The sequence below is a fragment of the Thalassophryne amazonica genome, chromosome 6 (assembly GCF_902500255.1).
Source record: "Thalassophryne amazonica chromosome 6, fThaAma1.1, whole genome shotgun sequence".
NCBI lineage: Eukaryota > Metazoa > Chordata > Actinopteri > Batrachoidiformes > Batrachoididae > Thalassophryne > Thalassophryne amazonica.
This window is the reverse complement of record NC_047108.1, coordinates 96,576,355-96,603,536: the sequence shown is the minus strand read 5'-3', so window position 1 is coordinate 96,603,536 and position 27,182 is coordinate 96,576,355. Positions and strand designations below refer to the sequence as shown.

Below are 27,182 nucleotides of genomic sequence, written 5' to 3'. Positions count from 1 at the left end.
GTTTCTGCACCAAATATTAAGGTCTGTTTTTCTATTGGATCAAATACTTATTTCATGCAATAAAATGCAGATTAATTATTTAAAAATCATACAATGTGTTTTTCTGATTTTATTTTATTTATTTATTGATTCTGTCTCTCACAGTTGAAGTGTACCAACAATAAAATTTACAGACCTCTCCATTCTTTGGAGGTGGGAAAACCTGCAAAATTGACAGTGGATCAAATACTTATTTTCCTTGCTGTAAATTTCCCAAAAAGGTATAGTTTGGACTATCTATGACTGAATGTTATGGAGTAAAACAGCAAGAATGGTGACAAACAACTAAAATTTGTAATCAGTATTACTCTGTTGGCAGCATGGTGGATTCGTGGTTAGCACTGTTGCCTCACAGCAAGAAGGTCATGGGATCAATTCCCACCTGTGCCCTTTCTGTGTGGAGTTTGCATGTTCTCCCCGTGTTTGCTTGGGTGCCCTCCTGGTGCTCTTACTTCCTCCCATATCCAAAAGACATGCAGGTTAGGTGATTTGGAACCTTTTAAATTGTCCATAGGTGTGTGTGCAGGTGTGAATGTGTTTGTCTTTATGTGACCCTGCGACAGACTGGTGTCTTGTTCAGGCTGTACCCCACCTTCCGCCCTGTGACTGCTGGAATAGGCTCCAGCCCCCTGTGACCCTTAGCAGTTGAAGATGAGAGAGAGAGTATTACTCTATGCATTAGTTATTTTCTGTACCTGCTCACTCCAATTAAGGGTCACAGGGGGGCTGGAGCCTGTCCCAGCAGTCACAGGGTGAAAAGCGGGGCAGGCACAGACATTAAGCATTTTCAGGGTTGGGACGTGTAAATAAAATGTAAATAAAACCAGAATACAATGATTTGCAAATCCTCTTCAACCTATATTCAATTGAATACACCACAAAGACAAGGTATTTAATGTTCAAACTGATAAACTTTATTGTTTTTGTGCAAATATTTGCTCATTTTGAAATGGATGCCTGCAACACGTTTCAAAAAAGCTGGGACAGAGATGCAGATGGGGCTGACAGTGATGAAAATTCAGATGACAGTTCTCAAAGCAGTCTAGATGGAAGTTTGAAGGTCAAAGATTGGTGTGCAGTATCATATGATGGCACCCTCTACCCCAGAGAAATAATTTCCATTGTTGGTGACCACTATGAGGTGTCTACAATGATGAAAGCAGGGGTCTACTGGAAAATACCAAAAGTGGAAGACAAAATATTCTATACAAAGGAAAAAATCAAGAAAAAACTGGAAGTACCCATCCTTCTGAATGTACAAGTTTCCAGATTTTCCTGAGTAACACTGTGCAGTGAACAGAGACAATGTTCAGACCGACCATTTCTGACAGAAATGAATGGTTGAAATACTCTTCTTTATCAAAGTTTTTAAACTCTTGTTTTTTCTGCTGTTTGAATTTTGACTGTTTACAGACATATCGGAATAGCATCTGCATGACTTCAGATTACTTCAGTTTAAATGATTGATGTTTTAGTAGTTTGATACATACAAATAGACGTACATATCACTATAGTCAAACATATTTGTTTAATTATCATAGTCACTCATACTCATCAGTAGTGATGCAATTTTCCATTTGTACTAAGTTCGGAAATCATTCATTTTGATGGATGATTTTGTCCATATGTTGGGTATAAATGAATATCATACTTGGTTTGAACTCATCAATAGTCTGACAAGAAATTTTGAATAAAGTTGCTTGATTTTTCATGATGTCCTTTTTTCGTAATGTCAGTGACTTTTTCTGCCCTGGTACTAAGCACAGTGGGAACAGTGACCAATTTGTAATACAGTGAGAATAAGTAAAGGTCAGTTGTCTTACTGTAAAACTCTAGAATCTAAGTAGAGGAAGTTGGGAGCTATAGGGCTAAATGTCCGAAAATTCGTAACGTCAGTGACGCCGGAATTGCCCATATTGAGTATCAAGCATCCAGTGCTACGCATCGTGTTGCATGGAGTTTTGAGAAAGGGTAGTCTGAACACAAAATAATTCTCTACTTCCTACACTTTTGAGCTGATTTGAAGGAATTCTGTGTGAATGATCAAATAAAGTATGGAGCACTATCAAAATATTTTTCTGAAAATGAAGTCTGCCTTTTCTAAGTAACTTGATTATTTTTCATCCTTAAAATATTCTCTGGCATCTGTTTGTCTCGGGAGACAATGGAGCTGCGCCGTGGGTCAGTCAGTAGTTGGGTTGCAGTGCCTGCTATGACTGAAGAGCCCGATCCTGGACGGGCAGACTCTGTTGCAGGTGCTTCAGGTATAATTTCCTGTTTCTGTGGGTGCTGACTCTGCTCGCTGTCGTCGTTGGAGTCTCCTTTCTTCCCAAAGCTCCTCCCTCCTTGCTTCTGCCAGCTGGATGCCACTCTTAATGGTAAGCTGCCAGCTGTCATGGTCTGCTGCTGATGTTTCCAGGTCTGTTGGGTTGATGTTGCTCGCTCTGAGGTCACGCTTACAGACATCCTTGTGGCGTAGTGCAGACCGTCCTGTGGGTCTGGAGCCAGTGGCTAGCTTGCCGTACAGCATATCTTTGGGGATACGGCCGTCGTCCATGCGGACAACATGACCAAGCCAGCATAGCCGTCTTTGGCTAAGTAGGGCATTCATGCTTGGTGCTCCTGCCCGAGCCAGTACTTCGATGTTTGGGACACGGTCCTGCCAGGTGATGCCCAGGAGTTGTCTGAGGCAGCCGTCAGGCTGTCAGGAGTTGCCAGGAGTTGTCAGGCGTTCAGTCTGTGTTCTTGATGGGAATACAGGGTCCATGTTTCAGTGCGGTAGAGGAGGGTGCTCAGCACACACTTTCATCTTGGTGTTGGTAGTCAACATGGAGTTGTCCCACACTCTCTTTGCCAGGCGGCGAGCCATTGCTGATGATGCTTTGCCAATCCTTATGTTAAGCTCGGTGTCAAGGGAGAGGTTACTAGAGATGGTAGAGCCCAGGTAAGTGGAGTTCTCAACCACTTCAAGGGTATGGTCACAGATGGTTATGCGGGGGGCGTTACTGACATCTTGACCCATAATGTTGGTTTTCTTGATGCTTATGGTGAGACCAGACTTGGCGCAGGCAGAAGCAAAGCTGTTGATAAGCCGTTGTAAGGCTTCCTCTGTATGTGTGGTGAGGGCAGCATCATCTGCGAACAGCAGCTCTCTGATGAGAACTTTCTTCACCTTGGTCTTTGCACGGAGGTGGGCCAGGTTGAAGAGGTTGCCATCGCTTCTTGTGTGAATGAAGACTCCATCTTCAGTCTGGTTGAAGGCGTGTCTCAGCAGCAGTGAGAAGAAGATGCCAAAGAGTGTTGGTGTGAGCACGCAGCCCTGTTTCACCCCACTCTTGATTGGGATGGGTTCCGAGGATGAGCCATCATACTGGACAGTACCTTTCATCTCCTCATGGAAGGACGTGATCATTTTCAGTAGCATGGGAGGGCATCCAATCCTCTGGAGTAGGGTGAAGAGACCTTGTCTGCTGACAAGGTCGAACGCCTTTGTCAGATCGATGAAGGCGATGTACAGGGGTCGGCGTTGCTCACGGCACTTCTCCTGGAGTTGTCAAAGTGAGAACACCATGTCAACTGTTGATCTTCCAGCTCTGAAGCCACACTGTGCCTCAGGGTAAACCCTTTCGGCGAGAGACTGTAGGCGATTCAGGGCAACTCGTGCAAAGGCCTTGCCAACAGTGCTGAGCAGGGAGATTCCGCGATAGTTCTTGCAATCGCTATGGCCACCTTTGTTCTTATACAGCATGATGATATTAGCGTCTTGCATTTCTTGGGGGCACTGTCCCTTCATCCCAGCACTGTAGCAGGAGTTCATGGAGGTGTTGTAAGAGAGAGGTGTCTTTGCCGGCCTTGATGATCTCTGAGGGGATGCCCTCGCTTCCTGGTGCTTTGCCACAGGCAAGGGAGTCGATGGCCTTTCATAGTTCCTCAACAGAGGGTGGAGCATCAAGCTCCTCCATGACAGGCAAGGGAGTTCTCAACTACTGTGTCAGTGACTGTATTCTCTCTAGAGTACAGATCCTTGTAATGCTCGGTCCATCTCGCCATCTGCCTGCTACGGTCTGTGATGACTTCACCTGAGGCTGACTTAATGGGAGTGATATAGATGGTGCTGGGGCCAAAGGCTTTTTTCATGCCTGCATACATGGAGTGAATGTCACCATAGTCAGCAGAAAGCTGGATGCTTCAACAGAGTCTCAGCCAGTGGTCGTTGGCGCATTTCCGAGCTGTCCGCTGGGCATCACTTCTGGCCTTCCTGTAGGCAGCCAGAGTCTTCTCAGAGAGATTGCTTTTATAGTCGAGTTGGGCGGCTCGCTTTGCTGTGATTGCTGGTTCCATTTCAGCAATCCCTGCTTCAAACCACTCGGGGTTATGCCTCACTTTCTTGCTGAAGGAGTCCATGGTGGCTTGGTAGGTGGCATCTCGAATGTGGTTCCATCTCGCTTCGGCACTGTCCGTGGGGCAGTTCATTAGGGCTTCATTAATGGCGTTGGCAAAGCGTGCACATAGGTCTGGGGCTGATGTCATGGCTGTGTTGATCCGTGGGCGTCCTTTCTGCGTTGAGCGATAAATCTTTTTAGGTTGAAGGCGCACCTTGCTGCAGACCAAGGAGTGGTCAGTGTCGCAGTCAGCACTGTGGTAGCTTCGGGTGACAAGCACGTGATTCAGTGAGGCCCTTCAGGTGATGACTAGGTCCAGCTGATGCCAGTGGTGTGACCTGGGGTGTCACCATGACACACGATGATGAAGCTTGGTGGAGAAGAAAGTGTTTGTGAAACAGAGGTCATAGTAGGAGCAGAGCTCTAACAGTCTCTGTCCATTCTTATTTAGCCGATGCCGTGGCGGCCAGTGCAGCGAGGCCAGGAGTCATGATCAGCCCCGATATGGGCATTGAAGTCCCCGAGTAGGAACAGATGTTCTATTGCTGGTATGGCTTGGACTGCGGTCTCGAGCTCATTGTCGAACTTGTCCTTTGCTTCAGGTTGGGCACAGAGTGTGGGAGCATAGACGCTCAGGATGTTAACTGGACCTGAAGATGTTGAGAGGCGGAGGGAGAGGATTCAAGCCGTGCCGTTGGATGGTGGTTCTACCGACATCAGGAGAGAGTTTCTCACTGCAAATCCTACGCCATGTAGTCGAGGCTTCTCTGGTTCCCTCTCCTGCCAGAAGAAGGTGTAGTTCTGTTCTTGGAGGCTGCCATTTGAGGAGAGTCTAGTCTCCTGCAGTGCAGCTATGTCGACGTTCAGTCTCAATAGCTCCCGGTCGATGATGACTGTTTTTCTGGCATCCTCAACTTGCTGTAGGTCATCGGAGAGACCAGGGCACATGGTCCTGACATTCCAGCTTGCCAGTCGTAAGGCTGGCCTTTTTGTTTTTTTGTCTGGTGCAGGGTTTTCAATCTGCTTGTCGGCGTAGCCCTGAGCTCCAAGCACCCATTGAAGCAGGCAGACTGTGGAGGGTCAGCACTTTACTGGTTGGGGGCTGCTGCCCAGCTTGGGGCGGGCGATGGCTGACCAGTGGGACACAAAGATCCCTCCCACCATCGGAGACAGCCCGTAGTGTCTGAGCTTACGCCAATCAGCTATGGACTTATAACTCATAACTGCTGTCCCCCGTGTTGGTCTTGCCGCTGAGGCAGTGGCACTGGAGTGACCTCTCCAGGGCGCAGGCCTGGGCAGAGTGTATGGAGATACTGGTATACCCAGTCGTCAGGACCCCCGTCTCGGCCTTACTGATGTGGTCCAAAGGAATGCAGGGCAATACATTTGGTATCAGCTTGGCTGCAGGAGCTGCCAGGAGACATGTGGGTTCCCAGTGTCAGCCGCCTTAGGGGCTCCACTCCAGATTTTCTGTTGGGGTTGTCCCTTAGCCTTACTCTCTCCCGAGAGACCCACAAGGCAATGGAGCTATTTAACACATAGCTGGGGGTTTGGTTCCAACAGCAGCAGGTTACGTCCTCACGCCGGTGGGCTTTGCATGCCATGGGTCTAGGGGCCAAACCTCCTTTGAGTTCCTTGTAGTTTAGCCTGAGACCTCGAGGTACTCGGTTTCTGTGTGTCACCACGAAGAGGCACTACATAGGGCTTGCTGATGGAGAGGCTATGTACTGGCAAGGGCAGACTTACCCACTCAGCTGCCCCTTTCACAGCACTGTGAGTGAACAGCATTGCTAGCCATTTGTGCATCACAACAGTCATGTTGACACACTTAAAAAACTTTTTTAAAATAACACTTTTAAAATATTAAAATTCACATAATGCTATACAAATAATGAATATTTTTGAGTTCAGTGGTACAAATATTTTATGAGGTGAAAACACCTAAATATTAAATATTCTTTCCATTGAAAGAATGTAAAAACAATCATTATTTGTTTTATATAACAGCTAAAATAGATCCTTGTCATTTTATATTATATTAATTTACAAACAACAGAAAAGGGACATACATTTTGGTACCTCCTCAGTGCAGCGAAAAAATAACATCAGAAATTAAGCACTGCTTCGATCTGCGAATCACTGCTTTGATCTGTGAATCACTGCTTCGATTGGTTCAAGGTTCAAAGTAAAGCCGTGCTGCAGAAAAGTTGATTACAGACCCGCTGCAGGGTCTGTAATCAATGTAAAGAAATGATCATTTTCCTGACAAACACCCCCCAAAACAATGGCACTCTGAAGGACCAATAAGGGAATTGTTAAGCAAAAAGGTTATTGATGTCGGTGGATCAAATCATTTATTAACGACACCTGTGTTGGGGAAAGTGTAGTGACACGGACCCACAACAGGGGGCGCAAATGAACGGTCAATAGATGAGCCAAAAGGTAACAATTTAATGTTGTGAATGTGCACAACGATGATACAGACAATCACAGAATCTGACAGCAGTCGATACACCAAGGTGACGTGTGGGCAGGCTCGAGGATAGAAGACGTCTGTCCTGAGAAGAGCCGGAACCACATGATTTCCGCCGCCACAGAACCCAGAGAATACTGGAGCCGCCAAGTCCTGAATTCGCAGGTGATCACCGTCCCCGACTGTCGGATCTGGTACTGCTGGCGAGGAGCACAAACAGTGAGATGTGGGTGTGTGCACACCCAGTAACAAAAACAGTCAGAAGGTGGAAAGTCACCTCCACCTCTAATCACACACACGTGCAGCTCCTGTCTAACCACTTATCTGGTTGGGGTGTGAAGCGAAGCCGTCGCTGATCACACCAAACGCCAATCCCACAGATAAGGAAACACTTACAGGAAAACGGCTGCAAAGAAGTTCAGAGTATTAGTCAGTGTTTTCAGTTTAGCAGAGAATTACCTTCACAGGTAGATGATATCTCGGCAGCGAGGTGGAGATGACATCCGTCTTTTATGGAGTGATGAAATGAAGATGGGTGACAGCTGTCATGAGTTGATGTGTGACAGCTGTCACTCCCGGTTGTGTCCGTGGCGGCAGCGCCCTCTCGTGCCTGAAGCCCGCACTTCAGGCAGGGCGCCCTCTGGTGGTGGGCCAGCAGTACCTCCTCTTCTGGCGGCCCACACAACAACCTGAAAGGAACCGGTTCTCCATACCCATCCCTACCTGGGAACGCCTTGGGATCCACCAGTCAGAGGTGGTCAATGTGGCACGGGAAAGGGAAGTCTGGGGTCCCCTGCTGGAGCTGTTGCCCCCGCGAGCCGAACCCGGAAAAGCGGTTGGAGATGAGGTGAGATGCCATCTCGTTCGAACACTGACCTTTTGATGTCTTATATTTTAGACAGTTTGTATGTTGCTTTGTTTATTTTTGAGTGATGACTATTTCTAGTACACTGCACCTCCCCAACATTTTACCAGTTTGAAATCTGTTACTACATCACCAGTTCAGCTAGTGATGTAGATTTTGTGTTGTTGTGTTTTTTTTGTTGTTTTTTTCTTCTTCTTTCTTGCTCTGGAATGGGGTGCATGTCCTGACTTGTGGTGTTTTGTAACCAGGCAGAAGTACAGCTCTGCTCTGTGGAATTTCTGCTTTCTCTAGAGGCTGGAACCCAGCCGTTGATATGGGATAGACACTGACCCCAGCGTGTTTAACACCACCGGTCCAAACATGAGGTGTCTTGGTACCCCATTAACAATGTAATCTGCTAGGCGAGGATTCCTGAAGTAGTGTTGTCATGGTGTGGTAACCATAGTACCACAGCACAGTAGTGGTTGCAGTTTTGCCCACAAACAAGCAACTGTGAGAAGTTGTTGTATTATTTAGTCTGGATTGTGACCTGTATATATGTGTACGGTTTTAGCCTTCTCGATGCAGTTTTTATTCCAACCTGATGGTCTGTTTCAGTCTTGGATGTCCACAGGAAGAGCTCTTCACGAACGCTTCCTGATTGAGGGTGTCCAAACACCAACAGCTGCTGTCGACCAGATGTACAGAAAGTTCTTGGCAGGCAGTGTGTTTGTCCACTGAGGGGCAAATTAAGGGAAGAATGCACACTTCTGCAAAGATGCTCTGAAAGCAGAGCCAGATGACTGCTTGTCCTGCAGATTCACAGCTGTGTTTTTGTCCCACTGACAAAACAAAGAATGTTGGCTTTTCGTAATCATATATCTCTGTAAAAGACATTTGGGAACTTAGCTGTCATTTAGATCAAGTTCTTGTGTTTGTAGGCTGAATTGCTTTAGCTGTATTTGATAAAGATTAGCTTACAGCTTCCTGGAATGTCTCATTAATGCTGTCTTCTGTTCCGTAATTACTATAGCTAGGAAAACATCTCTTAAGGTGCCTTGACACTTGCATGAATTTGATCCACATCCTTGCACGCACTCTTCCGTTCAAGAGTGTAAACTCGTAAACTGTGCACGACTTCGTGCAAGTGCATAAAGAAAATTTTGAAATGTTCAAAATCTGTCACACATCAATTATGTAAACTTCATGTGAACATTGCACAAACAATTAAACACTGAGTGTGACTGCGAGTCATTGCGTCAGTGCACTACATCACAATGCAGCTCATGTGATCGATTATAATGAGATGTTAAATCTATCATAAACATAATTTTACAGCTTCGCATAAGAAAGAATGATCATGCAACTGTTTTACCAAGCTATTACAATATAAACATTATAAATAATTATGTTTTCAACTATTCCAAATTAGGGCTGCCACAACTAGTCAATTAGTTGTGACAACGTCGACTAATGAAACCGTCGACAACTAATTTAGTAGTCGATGAGTCGTTTATTTTATTTAAGTCTTTGTTTTTCTCTCAATTCATAGTTTTAGGCAGTGAGCCGTCCTGCTGTCATTTGAATGTTCAAACTTGGATAAGACGGCCGATTAAAACAGTGGCCATCTTGTTCAAAGCTGCCTAAAATGTGCAGTTTACCGGAGGAGCTGTTGGTGTGTGTGCTCGCGCGGAGTCAACTCGCTGCAAACTGTGAGGGAGGGAGATTCCTGAACGGAGGCACGAAATGTTACGTTCTGTTGAGAACCATCAGTGCACGTGACACAGCGAGCGCGGAGCAGAGAGAGAGGATTTTAACCCGAGTGAACATGTTTAAAAAAAAAAGTGGAACTGCCTTTACTTTTCTCTGCTCTTTCTCTACCGGTGTTTTTCTGACGGCACCGTCCTGTTCACACCATGTGCGCATCGTTTACTGAATTTATGAGATCATGAGATGAAATAAATGGTCAAATATCCTTAAAACATCCTTAAAAAATGAGAATATATAAATGAACTGAGCAAAAATTATGCATACACGGGTTAAAAAAATAAACCCTGCTGTGGAGAAGCTGCAGTGATGTTCAGAGGCACAGATCACAAAAAGCAGGTGAGAACTCTGAACTTTAACAGCTGTTGTTATTTTCCAAAGGTATATATTTGTTCAATCTTAAACTTAATGTAGTGTTCAAGCACAAAACGTGAATGATGTGGAGAAAAAAATGACTTCATCACACTAAAATGAACTGGAGTCAGAATAAAAATACAAGCTGCTGAATTTTGTTGTTTTTCAAATTTATTATAAGCTGCAGCTATATGTTTTATTCATTTTAAAGCGAGTTACCTCTTATTTTATTCTGATTTATTTATACAAAAAATATGGGGAGTCAAATCAGCCTGCATTGTTCTGTTCAGTTTATATCAAAGTTTACCTGCACATGTTTGTGTATTTTTTCCTTCTTTATAAGAGTTTGGTGTTTGCATTTGCTCCACAAAGTTTTAAAACACAATAAAATGTTCACACTTTTCTTTATAGCAGTTCTGTAATTTCAGAAATGCAACAGAAACAACCACAAATCAGAAAAAGTTGGGACTATATGTAAAATGAAGATAAAAATGTTGCACCACTCACAGAAGTGAAACGTTCTCCCAGAGTTGTCTTGGTGGCTTCCCTCACTTGTCTTCTTCCAGCATGGACATTTTGTTTTTGAGAACTGCCTACCTGACACAGATTTACTATAAAGTACCACACTGTTTGTATTTCTGAATGATTGATGTAAATGAAGTCTAAGAAATAGTCACTGATGTGGAAATGTTCATGTTTTCATCCCGACCTTTCTCGGAAAATGCTGCAGGCCTTAATTTAGGAAATTATGTATGATCCGACTAGTCGACTAATCACAGAAATAATCGTTGACTATTCGACTATCAAAATAGTCATTTGTGGCAGCCCTATTCCAAATGCGTTCTCCACCTCATGAAGTGCAGGAGAGAGAGGGGGGAGCAGCGGCTGGAACAGTCCTCTGTGATTCTGAAGTGATTAGAGGTGTTTTCAACAGCCAAACTTTGAGAGGAAATGTTAATCCGTTACAGAATAATTATTTTATATATGCAGCGTCCAGCGCACAAAGCGCAGCATTCAGGTGGGAACATATCGAGTGGGATTGTCATGACAAAGTGCAAATGCGTGCAAATGTCAAGGCACCCTTATTCTGCCCTTTAAGAGGATTGGGCACATTTCCAGCTCATTCCATCCCATTTCATCCACAACTTCAGCCTCATCCCAGCAGAGCCACGCTGTCACACATGTAACAGGAAGACTGAACTCACAGTAGGACATACAATCCTTGGTTCTGTTTTTATCTGACAAGCCATTTGTTTGTTTGTGTACTTACTAAGGTGTTAACAAGGCAGTTAACTACAGTACTGGCATTCCAACCATTCAGTGGTCATTCCCAGATGAAATAAAAGCTGGGCAAACAGCAGTCACATTTCATCAATTGTTGACCTTTGAACTGAAAGAGAACATAACTGTCCGACACAGGAGGGAGCAGTGGTAGCTGAGAAATCTAATACTTCCGTGTTGGCATTCCAGGAATATCCACCTTTGGGGTTCTGTGTTCTGAACATTACTTTTACTGCCTGTGTTTGTGTAAACTGAGAAAAGCAGTTGGTCACAGTGATGAATTCCACGTGAGTGTGAGACTTTGAGTCATGAAAGGTAATTCTGATGTAGACTTCCACAATACTCGTGGGCTTTAGCCTCTTTTGCAGTTGAGAGGAAACGTGTATGTTCTTAGCTATTCAGTTTCTGGTGTTTATGTAGGAATAATTGACATGAGTTCAACGTACAAGGTGGCTATCCGGAGCCCTTGACATTGTCACGGAGTAACATCTTAAAAAGATGGTGTACAGTCTCGCTGAGTTCTTAATTTGTTGACTTCATAAATTACGAAGTTGTCTCAGATTAGTGTTATTGTAATTTTCTCAGTTTTGATAAAAAGCATGTGCTTATAGTTTTCTGTCCATATCCTCCCAGTAAAAATGAATTGCTAAATTCTTTTCACTCCATTTAGGAACACTTCTACTAATGGGCACGAGTGAAAAAGAGAAGTCCAGTGACATCTCTTTCTGTGTGGTTGCATCCTCCCTCCCTTCTTTTTTTTAAAATATAAAAATAACTCGAAGATGTACTGTTGAAACCACATGTCAAACCCACGATCTCGACTGAGGTATGTTCACGTTTTGACAGTTGGGGTTTTTCTGTAATTATTGTATGGCTTTGCCTTGCAATATGAAGCGCCTTGGGGCAACTGTTTGTTGTGATTTGGCGCTATATAAATAAAATTGATTGATTGATTGATTGATTCACGTGTTAGCTGGAGTAGCAGCCTCTGAAGCAGATATTTCCAACAGTCTGGCCTGCTGGTTGGCGTCTTCGTTTCCCACCTTTTGACCCACCTGCTGGGTCCGCGCCAACCTCCAATCCACCTTCCAATTTCAAACACACCATACTTGGAGGACAACATCCTGGGAGATAATCAATCAAGTTTGTAATGATTATTTATTCAGTACTTTTTGCTGCAGTTTGTGTAAATTGTATGCAATAAACCTGACTGTTTTAAGCTGATGTACTGGTGACAGATGGGACTGTGAAATGTGTTCATATCTGCACAAACATCATGTTTTATTTGTGACAAATACATTTATTCAGTGCAAATTGTGATGATGTCTGATGTTTTTGTGTGGTGTTTTTTTTTTTTTTTTTTTTTTTTTTTTTTTTTTTTTACATTTTTTTTGTGCCATTCCCTTGTTTTATTATTATTTTAATTTTGTGAACAGTAATACAGTGACAGTGACAAAAATCTTCCCCTTTTAAGAACTACATCAAACAGCAGTTTTGCACTATTTCCAGAGCTAGATTGTCAGCATAACTGAAAATAGCTGCCCATCCACTGCTGCATTTCAGCATCAGTTTGCTCTTTCAGGCAAAATGCTTGCTGGTGGGAAAAGTCAGAACACTGTGATTGTGGAGTGGCGTCTGCTGTGAAATCAGTGTGGGAAAGAAGGGTTGTAGGCGAATGTTTTTGGGTTTTGTTTTTTTTTTTTTTCCTTTATTTTTGTCCCCCATGTATTTCTCTCCCATCTGTCTTCTTTTATGTGATATTTATTCCACTTATTAAGTGTTATACCTAGGGATGGGTATTGATAAGGTTTTATCGATATCGATGCCATTATCGATTCTGCTTATCGATCCGATTCCTTATCGATACCTCGTGAATTTTGTACTAAAAGTAGGCTTTACAGGTTTTCTATGTATTTCCTTGAGTCTTAAAGTAAATAAATATGAAATTAGTCACTGTGTCCTTGATCTCTGGACATAAATAAAAATAAACAAATCTGTGTTTCACTTTGAAGTTATTAATTCAGACTGAATTCTATCGTTCTATCTTGACTTGTCAGAGAGCCGCGCAGCGTTTGGAGCTGTGTGAACAGAACGGAGGATGATTCTTGTTTCTTTCTCGCAAGAAGACAGGAGTCCCAGTTAGTAACTTTAATCCGCACAAAAGTGAATCACAACTCATATTCAGGGATGAAAGTGGTGAAAAACAAAAAAAGCTGAAACCCAAAATTACCCCCCAACACCACCTGCATGAAAATGTTTGAATTCTAGAAGCTCTGAAATGCAATCTGGGACTATTCCAGACAATAAACTGGAGTGAGTGCTGAAGCTATTTAGGTGAGAAAAAAAAATACAACTTTCCTTATTCAAATTCATTCCAGTAGTATTCTGCTCTTACTAGGATGCAGTAGTTTTCTAGTTTGGCAGATAGTTCTGGAGGAAATCACTGAAGAAATTAACAAACTTGACTGTTTGTACCAAGACAGTAATTGTAAAAATATTCCTCAGACTATTTTGTTTTTTTACATGCAACATTTAATAACTGAGGTGGGAATGTACAAATTTATATGACGATCCCTTTAAATTGCTCTTATTATGTACGACTAAAGTCAGCAGACCCCCCCCCCGAATCTCCTTCACCACCTCTGCCTCATCCTTCTGATATTCCCTCTGGGAAATTAAAGATTAGCTCAGCGTTTCGGGCGGGATTTCCTCAGTCAGTTCCTATGAATGTGCCCCCTCCGTATTCATCTCTGTTTTACCCATTCTCCAGTTTTGGACTTCAGTCCCATCTCTGTTGGGTTCCGTGTGTGTGTTTAAAATGCCCTGGTCCATGTGTAAATAAGGTGTCTAATCGTTGTGATTGCTTACTTTTTGCTTGAGTTGTTTGCATTTTTATTATTATGCTTTATTTATTTGTTAGCTGTTACATAACCTTTATCTAGGACGGCATCTAGCGCTCTGTTTGTGGTCTTGTGCGTTTAGCAGTCACGCATGAAGCTGTACTGCCTCACTCTTTGGTATTAATCTGGTCACTGGCTTTGGGAGGCATGAGGTTGAAGCATGTAAGTGAGGCCTGCAGAACTCACCTAATCGTAGCATCCAGAAATTTATCACTCCTCAGCACTTCCTCCCATCACTTTTTCCTCACTCCAGCATTTCCCTCTAGCATGCCTTGCTTTTGATGTCCTACATTATTATAGCTGCTTGATTTGCAGAAACAAGATCCAGAAGCCCTGCTGTAGGAAATAAATGGCTTTGGCTCTGACTCGTGGAGCAGTGCATCCCCATGTGTCTGTGCTCCATCAGGCTCATTATTCCACAGGCTGTGAGATGATTGACTGTGTAATCACAGAGTGCTCTGAACACTTATGAGTGATATATTTTATAGGTGCGCAAACTGCTATTACTGCAACAAAAAAAATGTCTGGTGCCAAGTCATACACTACAGCTCTGCTGTGATCCTGATATGAGGAAGCTGAGCATCCTGCGTTCAGACTTTCAGCACTTACTCAGCTAATGATGTACATAAATTCATACTGTGCCTGTGAGTTATAGCATGTGGGCTCTGCTCCTGCAACCGATGATTTTAATTGTTCTTTCTGTGGAGAAGGGATTTTCAAATAGCATGTTGTGTCCTCCACAAATTCTTCAGCTCTTGGAGGGAAGAAGCCAGATTTTGTTATAGTATCTTTTTATATGCAAACCCCCATATTTTAGCCTCAGCGTTTGGTTTTTGTTTATTTTTTTGGATGGCAAACTATCATGACCTCGGGTATTTGGTTCACTCATGCCAGGATTTCCTTGACACATGATTTATTTAGAGCGAGTTCAGTTCTTTCACAGTGCTTTGCTTCCCAGTTGTGGCATTTCCTCTCACCAGACATACTTTAGCTTTTTGAATCTGGTTTTGCACCACTGCACTCTCTGCAAATTAAAAGAAACAAACAAATCAATGCTGACAGCTGAGTGGGGGTGCAGTGCTAACTGCTGGCCTGCTTTACCCTCACAGTGATGTTTGGTTGCTTGCCAATGCTTTGCTCTGGCATTGATTAAAGAAAATTGTCTTGCTGCTACACAGCAAAAATGTCCTGCACTTTGGACTTTGCCTGGAATGATCTGGTTTAAACTCTGTGGAAACTAGGTCTGATTAGTTTGGTTTAGCTGCAGCTAAGATACAGCAGGTTATTTAATTTTTTTTTTCTTGCTTGTTTTATGCTTCTTCTATCTTGTTCTTAATTGGGATTTGCACGTTGTTGTAAAAGAACTAGCCAAAGTGGAACATGCATCAAAGTAGAGGTGCAACGATTAATTGATTGACTAAATTTAATTAATCACCTACTATTTTTATAATGAATTAATTATTTTGAGTCAAAGTTTACATTTTCTTATTTCAACTTTTTAATGTGAATATTTTCTGGTTTCTTTTCTAGTGTGTGTTGGTTTTTTTTCTCTCCTCTTACAGTAATTTAGAATATCTTAATATCTTTGTGTTGTGGACAAAAGATATTTGATGACATTGGCATTTTCTTGGGCTTTGGGAAACACTCATCAACATTTAACACTATTTTCTGATGTTTTCCGGACCAAACAGTTCATTGAGAAAATATTTGACATATTATTCATTATGAAAATTAATGCAGTGTTCTTCAAACATGTTTTAAACAGGTGTAAACATAACGGTACATGTGGTACATTTGAAGGTGTTTTAAAGTAATGGTTAAATGGTGTAACTAGTTAGAAATAATATAGTTCAAATTGCATTAAAGGCTCTAAATTATAGGGTGTTCCACATGGTGAAATGGAATTAGTATTATTATTATTTTATTTAAAAGAGTACACATCATACAAAAAATGACATGGAATTGGCAGCTGGTTTTAAACATTTGTATATAAATAGAAAAGTAGAGTGAAGGGATTTTTAGTATGAGTAAATTTATGCAGTTGGTTTTTAATGATTTTTTTTTTTTTATAATTTTGAATGTGTAGAATTTTGGCGGGGGGATGAAACTTTGTTTGGCTTGTGGGAATCAAACACACACTTAAAAAAACATGAACAAATGGATTAATCCTAAAAGATAACTGCTAGAATAATTGGTGATTTTTAAAGAAAGTTAGCTGCAACCCTAAATTACACATGGGTGTGTGTGTGGACCTGGATTGTGTTGTGAACAGTGTTTGTGGTTCAGAGCTGAAAGCCGGCAGCTGTTACTGACTGATAGCGATCAGCGTGGATGGAGACACACCCACTGTTTGGTGACTTTACTGAGGATGTCTGCGTGTGTGTGCATTGTTTGCATGCTTTACAGGTGTAACTATCCTTTCTTTTTCTTTCTTTTTTTTCTTTTTCTTTTTTTTCAGTATCTGGAGAGGCCCCAATGTGAATTGTGTGGACAGCACTGGATACACCCCCCTCCACCACGCCGCTCTAAACGGACACAGGTAGATCAGTAATAAATAAGTGGTAATTGGGAGAAACCTTTGTGTTGTCTGTTTGAGTCTGTCTGTTAATGTCTACATTAAATGGGGTCTGGCCGAACACAGAATTGCCCCACTGGGAAGATGAAGCTATCGATTGTCTGACTGTTGAGGCCTTGTGTATTTATTATTGTGGTTTCTACTTTCTGACCTGGCCTGTCCTTTCCACTCTTGCTCCGCGTTTGTCTGCTGCAGCCAGGTGGTGGAGGTGCTGCTACGAAACGAGGCCTTCACCAACATCGCTGACAACAAGGGCTGCTACCCTCTCCATCTGGCTGCATGGAAAGGAGATGAACATATTGTGAAACTACTTATTCACCAGGGACCTTCACACCCCAAACTCAATGAGCAGGTCTGAAACAACTTTTTCTTATGCTGTATTTGTTTGTTTGGGGGTGGTTGAGTTAGTCACATCTGCTGCTCTGATGAAAGAATCACAAGGTAATAATCCAGTTTCCCTTTTAAACCTAAGTGCTGATTTCCAGCAGCTTGATGCTCTTTGTTGAATTTTTCTACTCAGTATGCAGGTGATGCATCATGATGATATTTTTGTCAACAAACTTTGGTGTGGCATGGAATGTCTGCCCCCTGCAAATGACATTTAAACCAAATAAACAAGGATGTGACCATTGCACATTAACCTCAGTGCATTGTGACTCTGATATTAACGTCATGCTAATGTGAGGCGGTGTGCTTGTTTGCTCTAACCATTTTAACTATTCAGCTCAGAAATGTGATACCCTGTCAGTTGCTTCCTCCAAACCTGGCAGCATCTTTGACCCATCCTGTTTGGGATGTGACCCATTATGAGCTGTACAAATGCAGTCAGTCACATAGTTTCATCCAACAGGAAACAGTCTTCAGATCTATTTAATAATTGGAACTCAGTGAGGGAATATCAGTCTCATTTTGGGTCATTTTTCCCTGCCTGTTCATGACACTTGATTGTTCATTGACTAACTGATTTTTGTTTTTCCTTTTTATTTAGTTTGACTCATTTGTGATCATCATTCATTCATTGCTTGTCTGAACCCAAACCATTGGCCTATCTTCTCTTTCTCTCTCCCAGAGCTCTGTAGACCATAAAGAGTTCAAACGCTGTGGGCCCTTTGACCCCTATATTAATGCCAAGGTGTGTACACAGTGCTGCCTTTTTAAGTGCTTCTTTGCTTTACTGTTGTGTTGCTGTTCTTGGATTTGCCTGTGATGCTGCTCTTCTGTAATGGCGAGGGCAACCTTTTATTTTCACAATCTGTCAGTGTGTGTGTATCTTTTGTTTTTTTTTTTTTGTTTTGTTTTTTGTTTTTAAACACAAATGTTCACTTGTGATCTTTAATTTTATTTAGATGACATATTTTAAAACATAATTGTAATATTGTTGAAAAGTGGCCTGGGACACTGTACCTGCATACCCCTACTGTGTATTACAGGTATGTTTTGTTGGCCTTCCTGTCAGGTTCAGCATTAAGTGAGGGTTGTGGCGAAAATACATGAAAATGAAATTGCATTAGAACACAACACAAGGAATCACCAGGGCTATGCAGCCATTATTCCATGTCTGAAATAAAAGGGCAGTGAGTGCTCTTTGAGGTCCATTACATGTTTTTGATGTCAGAAGTCAAGAATGTTGAAGGTGGGATGAAAGAAAAATTACTGCATATTGTAAAAGAAATGGATGAAAGAAGCATTCTTGAGACAGGCTTGCATTGTCTCTTAAATTTGGTCAGTACGTGAGGATCAGCTCTTCAGTAACCTATAAACCATTTTAAGAATTCAGACAGCCAGAGGGCATGACATAACGTCTGCAATCTTCTATCAGATGGCAGACTTCAGAATGATGGGCTAAATGTGCTCTGATGGCGATTCTGTGATGTGAGTTTTTGACTTTTTTGTGGCTTTGTATTGTGTACTGCACAAGTGCTTTTGAGGTTATTTAATTAAAAAAAAAACTTGGCATGTATCGTCTTCAACACCAGAAATTTTAGATATCAGACACCCAGCAGAGGGTGGCTAGAGGGCACCAAGAGAGTGCATAGCACAGCCAAGGCTTGTCAGCATCACATCTCTAGTTCTTTGTGAAAAGTACATCACAAAATTTTACAAAAGACACAAATTGAAAAATTTCAAACAAGATCCAGATCACCAACAAAATGTAATAAAGTCTTCTCTTTCCCATTTGGGTAATATTACGGTAACAGAATTATAACTAGAGCAAAGTTTTAATGGTAAGACAAACTATAGCCAGATTTTGCTGTCATTGTAATACTGTTATTGTAGAATTGCCTTTTATAGAAGAGGGAAGAAAAAGGAGGCATTTATTATCATTGTACATACATACATGGATACAGACAACAAAATTTATCCTCTGCATTTAACCTTTCTTAACTGCAGTTGGACACAGTCCAGGAGTTGGTCCCCGGGCACCGGAATATTTTTAAGTGTCTTGTTTAAAACCCAAGGGTTGTTAAGCATTGTTCACACCCCCTTTCACTTGGCAGGGGTAAAATGACTAGCTAAAGCTACGTCAGGATATTTAAATGTAAAAGATGGAGGAGTTGACACTTTTTCAAGGTGGATGTTAGAATTTCAGTAATTAAACTGACATCTTAATAGCGGAAATCTATATAAAATGGTCTAATGCTGCAAGTAACCATTTTTATTATTGATTAATAATAAGTGATATTGTAAAGCTGGCCAGCAGTTGGTGCTGTACAGTGGGGTAAATGTCACTCCCCAAGGACAAAAGACATTCTTGCGACAGACGCTAGAGCCCTTGTGTTTTAGCATCATGCTTAGATCGTCTGCCTCTGCCAAACCACAAATAAATGAAACCATTTCCACATCCCACTATGATTAAAAGAAACATATATCTTACTCGATCTGATGTAACTATGACGATGGCAAAAAACACACACATTTGATATGAACATGAAATATAAAACAAGCACGTACGTGCTTATGTTATGATGTAAGCAACATACTATTATCCAGGGCTGCACAGGTGCACACACAGTTGGTGCACTTGCATTCCAACAAGAGCATCACTATTTCAAGGGCACCCATGCCAAGATTCTCCTTTTACATCTGGAGTTGTCAGGAAAGACATGCGTGATTAAAAAGTTGTGCCAAATCAAATGTGGTGACCTTGAGCCAAAAGAGGGAAGCCAAAAGAAAGTTACTGGAGAGCAGAATAATCATTAACTCCTCAAACAAAATACAAATGAATTTAAATTAATGCCTTCTGGTGTCAACTTTATCCAAAACATTTCACAGATGGGGGCACAATATAATAAAAACTTGGAATAGATCAAGAGACAAAATAACCAAGTGCATGAAATCTGCCGGGAAGGTTTTTTTGTTGTTGTTCTTGTTATTTTTTGTTTTGTTTTGTTTTGTTTGTTTTTAATTACTTTTTTTTTTTACTTACTCTGCTTCTCCAGAGGATAAAGGTTGATCCCACTGGGATGCATGGGTAGACAAGAATCTCTGGGATGTTGACAAAACGTTCTACATTTGTCCTTGTGTGACTCATGCAGAGTTCATGTGTGATCAGGCTTCTTCATAGTTCAGTTGTAGGACACCTTTCTGTCACAATAACCCAGTTTCAGTGATGCTTCCGTCACACTTTGAGCCCAGGAGAACATCGCTTCAGCAGCAGTGACAGTTGCCTCCACGGTTAAGCAGTACAAGCACACTGGCTGTTACATTTCTACATTTTCAGCATGCAGAGCTACAAACCCAAACAGGCCTGCAGATAATGCTGCAGACTATTTTTGTACATTGTGACATTTCCTCTTGTATAATCTCCTTAGTGTCTGATGGACAGGCCAGCTTTCTTTGGAGTCCTGTGCTGCTGTATATTACAGTGTGAGCATTCCAGCAGGGTTTGCATTTGTTTGTTTATTTATTTATTACCCATTTAGTCTGCTTGTTGGATTTAACAGTAAGTGTGGTGGTCTTTTAATCTAAGGGATGAGATCTTAATGTCAACACTTGGATAGTTTGTGAGCTGCTACCTTGTCTGGAGTATGAATAATGGATGCCATGTTATAAATAAATCAGAAATATGGATGCACTGGTTGTTGTCATGGCTGATGGGATCATGTGAATGGATGGGTGAATTCCCCCCCCCCTCTCACTGTGAGCTGAAAGAGCCTTCTTATGAGGAGGAGGTTGGGAGGTTTTCAGTGTACTGATCCCTTTGCATCAGCATCAAAGTGAGGCATCCATGCCATGCTGGTCTGTCTGAGTTTGTAAATGGGTGTATTTGCTCCACCTTTCAGTTGGTTCTCCTGTGCGCACATTGCTGAGAAGCGAAAGATGTTGGATGTTGGCATGGGAACCGTGTCCGGGCTTATTGGCCGTACAGCAGTGCTGTGTGACCCAGTGAAGAGATGTGGTAACTGTACCCAGAGTGAGTTTGTGAGAGAGCTAGCCAGAGATGAAAGGTGTGGGGAAGTTTTAAGTGGGTACAGGGGTGAGTGGAGCATCAGTGGTCCTCTAAAGGGACAATGCATCACTCAGTCTGGACCAGGTCCTGTTTTCACTGTTACTGTGATCCAGAAAGTCAGACAGTGCCATCGTTTATTCATTCCCTGGTTTTTGCTGTTCAGTGTACCCTTTGTGGTTTGGCTACTTGGATTTGGAAAGTTCTCTACTGTCCACTGTATCTAATGTGGATTGATCCCACTTTCAGGATATTGGATCTACATAATTACTCTTTGGACCTTCAGGTATTGTGAAAAGCAAGACTGTATCTGAAGCCGATTCTCATTTTCACGGTTATGCCATATCCAAGAAGATCATGGTGTATAACTGTCATAGTTATTTTAATTTTAAAATGGGGGGGGGGGGGGGGTATATATGAGCCAAAATCTTACAAAAAAATGTTTTTTTTTTTTTTACCCATATGAGATGCAGTCATTTGTGTCCGGTAAATTTTGTTAATTATTGTGGGATTCAGATAGTGTGACAGTCTCATAGACACCCTTGTGGGGTGCATTTCTATTTCTCCTTTCTGGATATGCACTCTACTGGGAATCATTAATCAGATTACACATTGTCCATTCCCTGTTACATCAACAGCCTGTAAACAAAGATGGGCTAGTATATCCTATGCAGCTATACAACTGCATAGGATTTGGACTGTCAACCTGTAGATCATGTTTTGGTTAAATGTATGACGTGTTGACTCGGCATGCCAAGACCTTTCATCTGCACCAGGTGGTGCATGTATGAATACACCACAAAGACAAGATATTTAATGTTCAAACTGATAAACTTTATTGTTGCCTGCAACACGCTTCAAAAAAGCTGGGACAGTGGTATGTTTACCACTGTGTTACATCAACTTTCCTTCTAACAACACTCAATAAGCATTTGGGAACTGAGTACACTCATGATTGGGTTCACGAGCAAAGATGGGGTGTGGATCACAACTTTGTGAACAACTACATGAAAAAATAGTCCAACAGTTTAAGAACAATATTTTTCAATGTTCAATTGCAAGGAATTTAGGGATTCTATCATCTACAGTCCATAATATAATCAGAAGATTCAGAGAATCTGGAGAACTTTCTCCATGTAAGCGGCAAGGCCGAAAACCAACATTGAGTGCCCATGTCCTTTGGTCCCTCAGGCGGCACTGCATTAAAAACTGACATCATTGTGTAAAGGATCTTACCATGTGTGCTCAAGAACACTTCAGAAAACCATTGTCAGTTAACACAGTTCGTTGCTACTTCTACAAGTGCAAGTTAAAACTCTACCATGCAAAGCGAAAGCCACACATCAACAACATCCAGAAACGCAGCCGCCTTCTCTGGGCCCGAGCTCATTTGAAATGGACAGACGCAAAGTGGAAAAGTGTGCTGTGGTCTGATGAGTCCACATTTCAAGTTGTTTTTGAAAATCATGGACGTCGTGTCCTCTGGACAAGAGGAAAAAGACCATCCAGATTGTTACCAGTGGAAAGTTCAAAAGCCAGCATCTGTGATGGTATGGGGGTGTGTTAGTGCCCATGGCATAGGCAACTTACACATCTGCGATGGCACCATCAATGCTGAAAGGTACATCCAGGTTTTGGAGCAGCACGTGCTGCCATCCAAGCAGTCTTTTTCAGGGATGTCCCTGCTTATTTCAGCAAGACAATGCCAACCCACATTCTGCACATGTTACAACAGCTTGGCTTCATAGTAAAAGAGTGCAGGTACTAGACTGGCCTGCCTGCAGTCCAGACCTGTCACCCATTGAAAATGTGTGAAGAACAAAATACGACAACGGAGACCCCGGACTGTTGAACAACTGAAGTCGTACATCAAGCAAGAATGGGAAAGGGTGATGTAACACAGTGGTAAACATACCACTGTCCCAGCTTTTTTGAAACGTGTTGCAGGCATCCATTTCAAAATGAGCACATATTTGCACAAAAACAATAAAATTTATCAGTTTGAACATTAAATATCTTGTCTTTGTGGTGTATTCAATTGAGTATAGGTTGAAGAGGATTTGCAAATCACTGTATTCTGTTTTTATTTACATTTTACACAACGTCCCAACTTCATTGGAATTGGGGTTGTAGATACAAGCCTTGGCTGGATAAGTATTCCGTGATGCACTGATGTCCTAGCTAAGGGATGTTGTAGAATCTTGTCCGCTTTACAGTACAGTGTCCAGGGATAAGCACCAGCTTGAAGACCCTCAGGGCTTAGTAGAGAAGCTTGAATCTTTGACTGGACTGGGTTGCTTGACGTGAGGACTTTTCGCTTCAAATCGCAGAAGCTTCTTCAGCTAAAATTCTTGCTCTGGTAGTCTGACTTCTGTCTGTGATTTGAAGCGAAACGTCCTCGCGTCAAGCAACCCAGTCCAGTCTAAGATTCAAGCTTCTCTACTATGGAAACCACCTGGACAACTAAGAGCCTTCACAGAAACCCTCAGGGCTTCTACAGTGTAGGACTTACTGACTGAAATAGGTTTTTCAACAGCCAATGTGAGACCTATGTTTATGGAGCAGGTTGGCCAATAGCCAACATATGAAGCAGATATCTTCTACTTTCAGGCCGTTTGGATGAATCCCAGTCCATCAGAATGATGTAAACAGTCTTCTGTCTGACACAATACAATATTTCTCTATTGCCAACATTAAACTGTTTAAACAGATGAAACAGACTCACTCAACTTGTTGCATCCCTAAAGCCAAACTAGTTTTATTTCCATTTTCTCAGGGCATCCGGCATAAAACATGCCAAATACCAATGCAGTTCTGGCTGTATCCGCTGTGGCAACCCCAAACAAACAGGAGCAGCCGAAATGACAACACATATCAGGTTGTAGAGATTTGCTTTCAGTTTGAGTTTAAGCAAGATTATTATTTATTTATTTATTTATTTTTGTATTTGAAATGACAAACAAATTAAAATGGGTGTAATACCAAGTGTTCCAATGCTTTTGGAGGGCACTGTGTATGTGCATCTCTCTCTCTCAAAACTAGTGCATAGCACAAGTTTAATCAATTCAAATGTTCTGCCATATGAACGAAAGTGCCATAACATTTGATCTGCAAACACTTAACAACAGCATTTTGTTCATGCAATTGCAGTTAACAGCAGGATTTTTTTTTTCTCCGCATAATGGGATGGAAAATCACTTTTAAAAGCCGGGGGTTCAGGGATGCTTAGGTGTGTCTAAATGTAATATGATTTTAATTTGGCTTTCAAGTCAAATTCTTGTATTTTTCGATCAACAAATGTGTGTTTTGCCTCTTCATAACCCACAGTGTATTCAGAAAAAACAAAACAGCAACATTGCATACATCTCAATAACACTGAATAATGATTACTTACTAAAGTGACATCTCTGATTTCATTCCTGTTGTGTTCACACACAGAGCCATGTAGAATTATTGTTCCACTGTCTGGTGCTCCACAGAAAAACAATGTCCCATCATCAGCCCTGCGTTTAATCCTATGTCACTGACAGGGTTCTAGCTAGGACCATTTTAGTGTCTGGTAATTTACGTGATCATGGGTCACCGCTGGGGGTCGAGGGGGCGGAGCCCCCAAAGCTATAGGGCTTTATACCTCTAAAACGTTACTGGCAAGCCCTATTTTAACTCATTTTTTAGATGCATTGAAAGCAAGAAAAATAGAAAAAAATGACATTTATGTTGTAATATTTGTACCATCAAAGTTCTTTTTTGCATGTTTCTGTTAGTCTAATTTAATAAAATAAATAATGTTGAAAAGGTCATAAATAACTTTGAAAATGCTAAAAACACATCAATATTTAATGGAAATTTGATTTTGTGGAAATTTGGAGTACCAGGTGGTGCCGCCCACTGTAGCTAGAACCCTGTGGCTACCAGTAGTGCTTAGTTAGCCATCGCTTTAGCTCATCTTCTCCAGTAACTCAAAGGGCTGGGAGCTGGTTCACATCACGGCTGTCCCGTTAATAGTGGCCGCTCGTCATCACCTTTCTTTCCAACTCTATGATCACAGAAGCTAATTCCTCAGTGAGACTGGCCAGTGTCCTGCGTGTAGCAGCTTAGCTTAGCATGATGCAACGTGATGCCACAGCGCAAATCACAAACATGGCCTGTTCCAGGCTTTCGGCAGAGGAAACACGCTTTAAGACCATTTTAATGCTGAGCTGGGCTTTATTTGTGGTATGAGACACACTATTTAAAAAAAAAAAAAAACCTCTGTTTCTGCGTCACATTATTATTTTTGGAAATTCTGTCCACCTCATAAGCAACACTAGTCATGTGGCTAAATCCTTGTAAAATACGCATTTTAGCCGTTTTGATATTTTCACTGTCAAAGTCCACAAAAAACTGATTTCGCATTATTTAAAAAAATTCCCCCATTCATTTTATGGGTGTGATTTCACCAAAATTCATATTCCTCACAGCTTGAGGTTTCTGAGCGTTTATCAGAGGCAGACGACATCATGCTAAATTCCCCATGTTTATGACTAAATTTCTCTGGGCATATAGCACCAAAAATAAAACAAAATACATAATTCTTTATTTATTTAGAATAGTCATTCCATTTGACATTTTATATACTAGTGTTATGCATATATAATACACATACACATATCTGGAGCTAAGCAGCACACAGCTCAACATTAGATGGGGTCCTTTGTCTATTTGGACAGGGGGTGTGGCTCCTTTCAATTTAACGCAACAAGCACAGAAGCGGCTTGCTTCTTGGAGCGCTGGTCTTTTTCTCACAAAATGATGTGCACAGAAAATGCCCACAGTGGACATTAGGGAAAACCAAAATATATGCGAAATGACTAACAGTTAAGTTTGTCAAGATCATGCAAGTAGTCACACATTAATTGTCTCTGAAAATGCATTGTTACCTTGCAAAGAGAATTGTGTGTGTGTGTGTGTGTGTGTGTGTGTGTGAGTGAGAGACATCCTCTGGAGGGATGTGTGATCTGTGGCATGCAGTGAACACGGGCAGCCCTCTGGCACACTGTCTGCAATAGCTGCTCAGCACACTCCTCCACCATCATTCATCACCACTAGTACTACTACAACCACCACCACCAGAGGCCAGGGTGACGTAATCACTGCTCTGCTGCCAGCCAGCAAATCACGTGACAGAAGTCACTCGTCATACTGTGTTAGTATCTTACTACTTTACATTTGGGAGCGTCATCACATCGCTCTCTCTCATAAATCGCCTTCTCAGGATTCTACAGTAATGGAACACAGTATAATCATGATAGAGATGTTATGTTAGCAGGTTTCAATCAGCAGATTAGGACACACAGACATCTAAATCAAGATTTTCACCCTCAGTTATAGCATAGTAACAACTGGGTTTTCTGGGGGAAAAAAACACTAATCTGTGGTTTCCCAGCTAAATTGTTGGTAACTCGTTCCCTTTTACTTGGTAATCTTCAGAGCTTTGTCTTGCTAGTTAGAGGTGTAACAGTCCACAAAAATCATGGTTCACTTCCTCCCGTGGGTTTGAGGGCATTTTCGGTGCAGTGTAAATGAGAAATGTATCAAGCGGTTTGCCATTTTTGTTTGCTTGTTTTGTAAAACTGAAATGAGAGAGGAGGAACTTCATAACATGAATATGTAACATGTTTAAAATCCAAGTTCTCAGCAACAGAGTATGGTCGCATAGCCAATGCTTTTACAAATATGTCATATCACAACACAGTTCAAAACTGTAACATGGTAGAGCCGCTCAGGTTGTTTTGTCAGTTGTGAGAAGCCATGCAGTGAAAAAAACATTGTGTACTGCCACCAAAAGAAGCAAAACAGCACCGCTTGTTTCCTATCAGGGAAGTCATTGGTCAGATCTTTGGTCATTTAATATGATTGGAAAGTGGTTGACTCTTGCTGATGGCGAGCACAGTCGAAAAACACAAGTGTTCTAGATCATCTGTATGGTCTCTTGTATTACCTGCACTTTATATTGTCAGAAAGTAATTCCAGATTGAATATAATTAGTGTGCAAAAAAGGAAATGGATGAAATTAATCTTCTTTTTTAGGCAGGGGTTTTTTTAACAGTGCATATTCTTTATTACAACTGAGGCAGCAGC

General features: G+C 41.7%; 1 protein-coding gene across 11 annotated transcripts in view; it reads left to right on the top strand.

Annotated features, from left to right (window-relative positions):
* Positions 1-27,182, top strand: part of LOC117512702 (ankyrin repeat and SAM domain-containing protein 1A) — a 153,152-nt gene that overhangs the window by 8,402 nt on the left and 117,568 nt on the right. For 10 of the 11 annotated variants that reach the window (XM_034172872.1, XM_034172879.1, XM_034172878.1 and 7 more), the window contains exons 2-4: positions 16,499-16,579; positions 16,811-16,967; positions 17,685-17,747. In XM_034172872.1, the coding sequence (XP_034028763.1) occupies positions 16,499-16,579; positions 16,811-16,967; positions 17,685-17,747 (301 nt within the window). The remainder of the gene's footprint in view (positions 1-16,498; positions 16,580-16,810; positions 16,968-17,684; positions 17,748-27,182) is intronic. The other variant, XM_034172875.1, reaches the window with a different exon arrangement.